Source organism: Selaginella moellendorffii, unplaced genomic scaffold (genome assembly GCF_000143415.4).
Source record: "Selaginella moellendorffii unplaced genomic scaffold, v1.0 SELMOscaffold_41, whole genome shotgun sequence".
Taxonomy (NCBI): Eukaryota; Viridiplantae; Streptophyta; class Lycopodiopsida; order Selaginellales; family Selaginellaceae; genus Selaginella; species Selaginella moellendorffii.
In genome coordinates, this window is record NW_003314302.1 from 480,207 (window position 1) to 490,503 (window position 10,297).

Here is a 10,297-nt window from a genome sequence, read left to right on the forward strand (position 1 = left end):
GTTTTGCCACGTCACTGTCAAGTTTAGGGTTTTGATTGCCACATCATCGTCCACGTGGAGATGGGGAGCTAGGGTTTATGGTGGAGGGAAAATATTTGGGCTATGGCACAGGACAATGGCGCCACAGTGCTCGTCAAGGCGTGGGAGCGGCGCCCACGATGGATGCTCAACAACATCTCGCTCAAGGAGAAGAAACCGGTGAGTGAGGCGCTGGATTCTCGCCACAAATCCGAAGAAGAAGAGGAATCACAGCGCCGGTCGAGGATTTTCTTTGGGGCAATGAGTTTCGCGAAGAATGTGGCAAATGTGGCCGCTGTGGAGGGGAATCCCCGGTTTGCGCAGCTTCTCACGCATCCCGTGGCGTTCATGCACTTCGTTCCCAGAGATTTGGCCCTCTTTTTCGCTGGAGCGTTGGCTGGAGCTACAGCAAAGTCAGTCACAGCTCCACTGGATCGAGTCAAGCTTCTTATGCAAGTAAGTACTTGACAGTCAGTCAAAGAGAATAGCGTTCTAATGTCTATTTCTTTGTTTTGTTGAACAGGTACAGGGTTTAAAGATAGGCGAAGAAGGTGCAAAGAAGGCCACTGGGTTCATAGAGGTAGAGCGTTTTTTTTTCCTCTTGTAATGTTCTCTCAACTTTGTGATGTTTTTGCAGGCCATTGTGAAGATCGGTCAGGACGAAGGCTTGAAAGGCTATTGGAAAGGAAATCTTCCTCAGGTGCAATAACTCTTAAATAAATTCTTTTTCATGCGAGGCTTGCATGTTTTTGTTTGTCACAGGTGATACGCGTGATACCATACAGCGCAATGCAGCTTTTTGCATATGAAACTTACAAGGTAAGCTTTCAAAGAGCAGAGGTTTTTGCGGACAGAAAGAGCGATCTTACATTTTCTCATTGTAGAAATTGTTTAAAGGCACCGACGATGAGCTCTCTGTTCTAGGACGACTAGCTGCGGGAGGATGTGCAGGCATGACTTCCACTCTGGTTGGTGCTGCATTTTGATGGAAGGTCTCTGTGGTCTTCCTTTGATTTCTATTTTCTTATTCTTCTTCTTCCCCCTTATCGCTGTTTATACAGGTTACATATCCTTTGGACGTTTTGAGGCTGAGACTAGCAGTTGATCCAGTGGCGAAGTCCATGACCCAGGTTTTCTCTTTATTATGAAGTTTTCATATGCTGATTAAAGCTTTCTTTCAGGTCGCTCTGGAAATGCTCCGTGAAGAGGGTCTGGGATCGTTTTACAAGGGACTTGGCCCGTCGCTCATGAGTATTGCGCCTTACATAGCAGTGAATTTTTGCGTCTTCGACTTGTAAGGATCAAACTTTTCTTTTTTCTTCTATCAAATTCTACCATTTTTCTTGTAGGATGAAGAAAACATTTCCGGAGGACTTCCGTAAGAAGCCACAGTCGTCATTTCTGACGGCGATCGCGTCGGCAACTGTTGCGACTTTGTTGTGCTACCCCCTCGACACAGTTCGCAGGCAAATGCAGATGAAAGGAACGCCGTTTGGCAGCGTTCTGGAAGCGTTTCCAGGTGAATTAGTTTCCATCTCTTTGTTTCGACAAGAGTTCTATCTTCTTTTCTTTCCTAGGAATCATTGAGCGAGATGGGGTGCTTGGTCTGTATCGCGGCTTTGTTCCCAATGCACTGAAGAACCTTCCAAACAGCAGGTAAACCAAAGCTGCGATTTTATGATAAATGTTCTCCCTTTTCTTTGCGCGCAGCATCCGCTTGACAACATTTGATGCCGCGAAGAACTTGATCCAAGCTGGGGAAAGCGAATACCAAAAGCTTGTCCAAGAGAAATGTGACAAGAACATAGACTAAAAGAGTCTCAGTCCATCCATTTTTGTACGAGCATTCATTCATTACAAGTGTTTATTTTAGTTCTCATAGTTGCGTGGGCATTGTTTTCAAGATTTTCCAGGATTCAGCATAAGTCATCTAATTCAAATTTGTTAGTGAAGATTTAACTTTTAACACTTTTTTGGGGGCATATGGCTACAAGTTCGACTGCGATGGAGTTCATGGCCTCCTCAAGTACACCAAGCCTCTTTGCCCAGTTTCAGTGAACGCTGTTGTTACTCTGAGCTCTGAGCTGCTGTGCCCTCTGCCTGCTGTATTCGCGTATGTTTCAATTCGTTTTGACTGCTAAAACTTTATGAACTGGATGGACGTCTGAGGAGTAAGCTTCATGAATAAATAAAAGCTTCGAGTTTGGTGCTTAGTTTTGTATTGCTGTTGTTGTGTTATTGAAGACTGCTCAGCAAAGCTCATTATCACATTATGGTCGATCTAAAGTGTACAATTATATATTTTCTCACTGGCTGGCTCCCCTTTCCCTTTCAATTTCACCATATGCTCGAGAAAACCTCACGTCCTTGCGAAGTGCTGCGTAACATGTTACCTGAGAGGATGCCATGTTTTAAGTCACGCACCGCGCTCCATGCTTTACGTTGACTCTCAACGTAGAACGTAATTAGCATCATTTTCGGCATCAGAAAGCATAGGATGGCAATCATTTTCACTCGAGGATGGTTGCCTGCCTGATTGTTCTTGCTGCGCTAAGGCTAGCTCAGACAGTCCAAGATGTAACTTAAAGTGGAAAGAGAGGTGGTAACTAAAGTATGAGTAGTAATGCTTGAGGGGAATTTGTTGAAATCAAACAATTAAAAGGAAGATAGTGGTGTAACTGTGCCTTTTAAAGGTGAAAAATGAATTTGAGGATCTGAACGGGTAAACAAGATTCTTTGATTTGCTATAAAATATACTATAAGTCCTATAAATATGAAATGGCCGTACAAGGGTTCCCCTGTTGCACATTGTCAATGATGATTGAAGGAAGCCCTGCCCTTTTAAAGAGACCCTTGATTCCAGATACCATTGCAAATAATTTTCTATACAAATATCCTTTTAAAAAACATAATGGCTTCTTTTAAAATTTATTTATTTATATTTAATCAAAGAAAATTTATACATTACATCGAAGTTTCTTATTCCAATAAGTAAAACATTTATTTTTTCCGTGATACCAATACGAGTTTAAAAAGGCATTCAGAAACTGTGAGATTAAAAGAAAGAGTAAATCCAAATTTTCCAAAGGACAAGGAAATTACTGGAAAAATACCGACCAAGCTTTTGCTTGTACATTCATTCACAAATTGTGATGAGACGTGACGCTTCCAGGAACAATTTGATAACTGAGAGTCAAGATGAATGTTCGCCGCTCCAGTTCAGCGAGCCCTTCGGGTCTATAGCGATTCTGCTTGGTGCAGCCATTTCGCTGGACAGCTTGAGAACTTCAGCGAGATCCATGGGCTGGATTGGGTCTGCCTGGAACTCGAACTGTTGAGCCAATCGAGCCGTCCAGAGGACGTCCGAATGGAGCGAGACGTGCTCCAGCATGATCGTTGATGCAGAGCATGGAGTCTCCACGGATGGTCACACCATACCTCCAATCTTTTTCACCCTGGAAGGATTCTACTTGATCTTCTCCCTCCATACTCGAGCCCAGAATGCAAGTGATCCATCCTCCCCTCCACCACCTTCCTCAAAGCGTCCTTGCAAGCCATTTATTTGTATTTGATCACTGTTATTACGCAAACTAAACATTAGTAGCAAATTATTTGATTAAGAACTTTATTTATAGAAGCATAGAAATTATATATAGAGATTCTTAAATTATTTTAAGTTTTTAGATTTTAAGCTATAAAGTGATGGAGGCAAAATAATTAAAAGGTTTCCTCTTCTACAAGAGATTCAAGACAAAGCATGGGAATCACTCACTGCTGTAAGCTTAGACCTGTGCGACAATGAATGGCTTGCTTGTAAATAGCAAAAAGCTTTCCTCGTTGACTGGTCCTGAATTTGTTGACCAGGATGCGCAAGCCACATAAATAAAGTATTCTTCAGGCCCTTTGCGCCATTTTACCCTGAAAAAATGGGTTTACCCTTGCAAAACGAAACACAGGGGGTAGAAAATATCAAAATTTTCACCCTGGTGAAAAGGTAAAAGTGAAGTTTCAAATGAAACCTTTTTTGTTATACACGTTATTAATAATAATTCAAGGACGAGGTCGCGATATGTACGCCAAATGCCACAGTTTGGGAGACGCTTATGCGGTGTTCCAGAGAATGCCATGCCACGGCTTGGTTTCCTGGAACGCTCATTCGTTGGCTGCGAAGAGAGGCTGTGACTCGGATAAGTCTGGTTGATTTTTATATGAGGTTTGGGAGCATGGCAGAAGCAACTATCTTTCAAGAAGGCTAATAACTGTGGTGCTGTGTATGGCAAGCAATATGTGACATTCGGTTTTGTCTAAGGTGGCACTTCTGGTGGTCGTCTTATCAAAATCCCAGTGTCTGTCACACTTGCGTAACTTGAGAATCCACATCGGCGAACCGCTCTTTTAACGTTCTCCATTTGGCCATGGTGCGAGGGGGGGCGATGTGCTGAGTGGCGCTGTCCAGAGGCCATGGACTGACAAGGAAACCTCATCTTACCAGACTAGGAGATAAACCGTAACCTAATGTCAGCGGCGAATAAAGGTCCCTGGCGTGCAGAAAGTTATACTTGATAAGACTGTAAAGTGCCTCTTTTGCTGATCATCTGCTGTCCTCGAATTCAACTTTGGAGACAAGATCGCTAGCTCTGGCCCTGACTCAAAAGCCTTTTCAACGTCGCAAAACACCCTACGCTCGTGTAAGAACTTCCAGTTGAGCCACGTTGATTTCATATTAACCATGTCATGTTAATAACATAAGATAATTTCTCAGCAACTGTCGCGAGCAGAGAGATCCTCCCACCAACGTACCCATAGATGTCCCTCCCACAAGTCCTCTGGAATGTCAGCTGCAAGCTCTTCATGGAAAAAGGCGTGCGCCTCCTCCTCCACCAGCTCTCCCACCACTGCAACCTCCGGCATAAGTCCTTGAACGGGCTCGGATAGCTAGAATAACATTGGGGGCTGCAGATCCTTTTCTATCAGCATGATAATCGCAATTTTGCAGTGTTGCGAGATCACCGGGTTCCACTGTTGGAGCCTGTCAGCATGGTCAATGGGAAGCCACTTTAACGGGCTGTGGCTCGCCTGTTAACTTGATCCAGCCGTTGGCAGCCATTGGATCGAGTCAGGTTCTCTACGAAAATTTTACTGTTGTCAGCCACATTCTGGAGAACGTATCAGGTTCTAGAGAATGTGGCTGACAACTGCTAGGTTCTCCAGAACCCAACTGCCAGCCGTGAGGTTCTAGAGAACTCTCTCATCCTCCAATAACGTTATTACACGTGTCCATTAACGGTCTCGCCACAGCCCGTTAAGGCCGTTCCCAGGCACGGCCTCGCTCGTTCCCTCCAGAATGCACTCGCTGGGCTAACGCCCGGCTCGCCCGTTTTGGGCAGGAACGTGCTCACCCTACCCGGGAACTGCCTCATCCCCAAGCACTTTCCCATTCATAAAGAGACCCTTGATTCCAGACACCATAACCGAAACACCGCAGTTGCAAATGGAGAAGAGCTGGCCTTGAGATGCGCCTACGCATGTTGATTAGTATCGTGTGGTTAAGCCACACTTACCCTTCTAAAGCAAACCTAAGATTATGCGAATTAAATCTCTTTAGCCATAACAATAAGAGGAAGTTTAGGGTTTTAGGGGCGTCATGAGTAAATGATCGATCGTCGCGGCGCCAGGAAATCTGTTAGTACTTTCTTCGCGGCATCGAGATCTTGCCTCGATCCCGAGCTGTCAGCGAGATTCCTCCTGTGGAGCCGAAATCGCGAGCAACAGGAAGACAATCCCCTCGTCTTGGCCGCATTGAGGGCGTGTAGGAGATTGAAGGACTTGGAGAGCGGCAAGAGGATCCACTGGAATCATCTCCGGCGACGAGGTACGAGCATTTACATCTCCACGTCGCTGTTTGATATGTACGCCAAATGCCACAGCTTGGGAGACGCCTGTGCGGTGTTCCAGAGAATGCCGTGCCACGCCTTGGTTTCCTGGAACGCTTTCTCGCTGGGGCTCGTGGAAAATGGCGAGAACGAGCTAGCTCTCGAGTTCTTCCAGAGGCTCGTGCAAGGAAGCTGTGCGATGGATGCTAGAACTTTTGTGTCCGCGCTGATGGCTTGCGCTGGCTTGGCGGAGCTTGATCATCGCGCGAGATGGTGCTTGGAGAAAGGTATGGAGATTCATTCCTTAGCTGCGAAGAGAGGCTGTGACTTGGATAAGTTTGTGGTTGCCAGTTTGGTCGATTTGTACGCGAAGTGTGGGAGCATGGAGGAAGCGCGAGAAGTTTTCGAGAAGGCTACACAGCGTGATGTGGTGTTGTGGACTGCTTTGATTTTCGGTTACGTAGAGAACGGCCAGTGCGAAGTGGCTATGGAGCTCTACGAATCCATGAAAGGTGAAAGTTGTGTGCCAAATGCGAGGACGTTTGTTGCGGTTCTCATGGCGTGTGGTGCTTTGGCAGAGAAAGAAGCTGGCGTGGAGTCAAACGGGAGGGCCGTGAAGCTCAAGAGCTTGGAAACATGTTTCACCATCCACGCTCGAGCTTTGGAGGGGAGCTGCAACGCAAACTTGGACTGCTTCGTGGCAAGTAATTTGGTCGATGTGTATGCCAAGTCTGGAAGCTTGCTTGACGCTCGAGCTGTTTTTGACAGGATGCCTGAGCACGACGTTGTGCTGTGGACGTGTCTGATCCTTGGATGCGTGCAAAACGGCGAGAGCGAGGTCGCTCTGGAGCTTTACGAGTGCATGGAAGCGCAAGGTTGTGCGAGAAACTCTCGAAGTTTTGTAGCCGGACTAATGGCTTGCGCTTGTTTGGCCGCGCAGGAAGAGAGCGATGAGATCATCCATTGGAAGGTCAAGAATCTGGAAAAGTCTCTCCGGATCCACTCTCAAGCAGCGAAAGCCGTCCAACTCGGTGATATCTTCCTCTCCAGCGCCCTGGTCGACACTTACGCAAAGTGTAAGAGCATGCTGGACGCTCGAGCGTTGTTCGACCAGATGAAGCATCACGACGTCGTGTCGTGGACCTCGTTGCTACTGGGATATGCTGAGACGGGGGAGAGCAAGATGGTTTTGGAGCTGTTCAAAGCTTTTGAATGCACAGGGCTGGAAGCAACGCTGCCAACCTTTGCAGCGGTGCTGATGGCTTGCGGGACTTTGGTGGATCTGGAAACCGGAAGGGAAATCCATGCTGGGATCTGCAAGAGGGGACTGGAGAGCAGCAGCGTCACAAACAGTGTCATCGATTTCTACGGCAAGTGTGGAAGTATAGCCGTTGCTCAGCACATCTTTGATTCTGCTGTGATATCCAGGGACGTGGTTTTGTGGAACACGCTGATAGCAGGCTATAGTCACCAAGGCGATGCAGCCAAAGTGGTGGAGATCTTTGGTAACGTGCTAGAGGAGGGCGTCAGGCCGGATGGATTTACGTTCCTCTCGGTTATCGCGGCGTGCAGTGCCGCGGGATGGATCGAGCAGGGCCGGAAGTTTTTCCAGGAGATGTGGAGGTATGACATAGCTCCAGGCCTTCGCCACTACTCGAGCATGGTGGACTTGTTTGGTCGGGCGAGCTCTCTTGAGGAAGCGGTAGCAGTGGAGCGAGCCATGCCTTTCAAGCACGATCAAGTAGCACGCACGACATTGTTGGCAGCCAGTTTGCGTGATTAAGTTCCATTCATATAAAGGTTTATGAATTTAAATTTCCGTTTTATATTTATCAAAAGGAAATGTGAATATATTCTAGGATGTAAGGATAAAAGAAATATTTTGGAAGGATTAAAATTGAGCCTGCGGAGATGAAGAAAACAATTGAAAGCTAAAACACTGACTTATATTTACAAGATATCTACAGCTGCAAAAGAAATTTTTGTTTTAGATGATACCTTCTAATGGCAGTATTTTCCTCTTAGCCTAAAACATGATGTTGAACTCTCTAGATCGAATGCTCCAGATCCATATGCATTCAAGGTTTTCATCATTTGCCATATGGCACTGGAGTTTTAGACATTGGTTGTTGTAAATATCCTACTCAACCCACTTCTTAATCTCATCGTCAATTACACATGTTACAAAAAGGAGGAGCTGTTGGCATTATAACCTATGGGCCTTGGCATCCAGTGAAGTGATGATGTGTTTCATTCCTCATTTATGGTATGTTAGAACAAAATACTGGATATAAGTTAATATATACTGGATATTACTTTCATAAAGCATCTCTATATCTTTTTGGAGATTGCTCAGGAACTTCACCATCTCAACTTTGGCAATATCATTTGCAAACCTGTGTTGCAATAGTTTGGGAACCTCTATTTGTGTGGCATGCAATTTTACATTGTTTTGGCCAAGTGACAAGACTAATGGCATCCTAGTCTTATTTTGTTTTTATTTAAGGAGAGGGCAATACACACTATTTATTAATTCTTTGCTACTGATCTTGATAGCATTCTTATTGAAAAGGAGCTCATGAAGTAGTTTCTTTTGTTTCCATCTGTTGCTCTTACTTTTAGTGTTCTAATAAATTCACAGTTGCTAAAACATAGGAAAGGCTCCTAACTTGCAGAACCAGCAATCCATAAACAATGCTGATGGATCAGGCCCAAATACCTGATAGCCTCAAAGATCTGGAACAAGATAATTCCAGATACTCATTGAGTGACACCAATGATGACAACATATCCCATACATCAACACCAGCCCGTTGTGAATTTACTGTGGGTTTGCCAGATATATTCTATTTGATTTATATAGCAAAGTCCCTCTCACATAAAGTCTTTTAGATGTAGAAATTTTTGCAGTTGCTGGTGCAAAAAACTTCGCAAAAGGCCAGAAAAGAGACAGAGTCCAATCTTGGCTTTGGTCCTGGCCGTGGAGGTTGACAAGACATGTAAACCATTTTCGTTCCAGGGAAGAACTTGGCGAAATTCCACTCTTTTGCTTCGTCAAATCCTGAAAAAAGACTTTAACTGAATATTGTATATATACTTATCTACAGAATGTAAAGTGCCCTCTGGAGGCAATCGTGGCGTGGCTGGGCGATTAGAGCTGTGTTCGAAGAGCTTGCGTTTTGTGCTTTGTTTTTTACTTGTGCTTGTCATAGAAGAACAAAAGCTCGGGATTTGGCAGCTGCTCCTTGTCATAAAAGAACAAAGGCTCGGGATTTGGTTTTGACAGCTTTGTCTTGATCTTGTTGCTATAATTGCTTTTCATTGTCCTTGAGCATTCTTAGTGTTTCAGGTGACTGAAATACACATATATCATTAAGATAAGTTAGAAGATCTCACCTTGAAAAGCAAATGAGCCAAGCCTCGTGAGGTGAAAGAGTCGAGCTGCTGACGAGTTTCACTTTCTTTTGAAGGAATCGTCACGCTGGATGCTGCTTGGCAGTAAAAGAAAAGAAATCAAATGATCATGTAAAGCACGGGAACTGGAATTTCGGCAGGAGTAGCTGAGAATTTGCTCTCGAAATCGGTGTTAGAGGTAAAGGTGAGTGCATCCTACATATCAGTTTTCTCCTCGTGGTTTACAAGAAAAAAGAAAACTTACCAAGTCGCAAAGAAATCCTACAATATTTGTATCTAAACTACAGACTCAAATTTTGTTGTTAAACTTTCTCTATGTTTAATATTACTTACCAAACCAGAGACCCTCTTGTTTTCCTGATATCCTGGCAATATTTCCTTCTCTTTCTACAATTGAGTGATTCTTCTTTCTTTCCTCTATCAGCACAGCGGCAAGATTGATTGGAATGGGAGAGGCGCTGTGGAGAAATCGAGGCACATGCCGACACTACAAGCTCCAGGTAAGAGATTCTTCCCATGTGTGGAGAATGTTCTCTTTGTTCTTTAGTGTGGATGTTATGTTGAAGGTGGAAGCTTGGGAAACGCTGCCTTGAAGGTAAGCTACGAATTTTCCTCTCCAATTTTTTCTTCCAGGTGATTGTTTCGCAAGAATGTGATAATTGAAATCTGGGCCGTCCATTGGATAATGTATGTACAATCTAGACCGGTGCATTTCAAAAAATCTGGACCGTTAACATATGGCAATTAACTGGTGATGTGGCACATTTGTGGCAAGACGAAATATGTGTGATTATGCACCTAAAATTCAACATTGGGTAATGGGTTACATATGTATATTAGATTTATATAGAAACTAAAAGAGAAGAGAAAAAGGGGATATAAGAAAATTGTTCACTTGGTCCTAACTTGCTCATCCTCTGTATTAAAGAGAAAATTGCTTAGTTGTAAACCTCCAATCCATCCATTAGAGGAAGTACCACATGAGAAACAAA

General features: G+C 44.4%; 2 protein-coding genes across 3 annotated transcripts; both read left to right on the plus strand.

Moving 5' to 3' along the window:
- Positions 1-76: 76 nt before the first annotated feature.
- Positions 77-1,899, plus strand: LOC9634797 (probable envelope ADP,ATP carrier protein, chloroplastic). The gene is made up of 10 exons (XM_002979415.2): positions 77-474; positions 542-598; positions 656-718; positions 781-837; positions 903-986; positions 1,080-1,148; positions 1,200-1,312; positions 1,368-1,537; positions 1,596-1,674; positions 1,729-1,899. Exons 1-10 carry the CDS (start codon positions 103-105, stop codon positions 1,829-1,831), a joined length of 1,167 nt encoding a protein of 388 aa, XP_002979461.2. The 5' UTR covers positions 77-102; the 3' UTR covers positions 1,832-1,899.
- A 3,757-nt stretch (positions 1,900-5,656) lies between these two features.
- LOC112349647 (putative pentatricopeptide repeat-containing protein At1g68930) lies at positions 5,657-7,706 on the plus strand. 2 transcript variants are annotated; one of them, XM_024684410.1, is made up of 6 exons: positions 5,657-5,890; positions 5,946-6,178; positions 6,243-6,403; positions 6,470-6,595; positions 6,660-6,766; positions 6,832-7,706. In XM_024684410.1, exon 6 carries the CDS (start codon positions 6,976-6,978, stop codon positions 7,672-7,674), a length of 699 nt encoding a protein of 232 aa, XP_024540178.1. In that variant the 5' UTR covers positions 5,657-5,890; positions 5,946-6,178; positions 6,243-6,403; positions 6,470-6,595; positions 6,660-6,766; positions 6,832-6,975; the 3' UTR covers positions 7,675-7,706. The 2 variants fall into 2 exon arrangements, 1 of the variants encoding a protein (XP_024540178.1); XR_002993458.1 differs by having other exon boundaries at positions 6,243-6,591; positions 6,832-7,046.
- Positions 7,707-10,297: the final 2,591 nt, after the last annotated feature.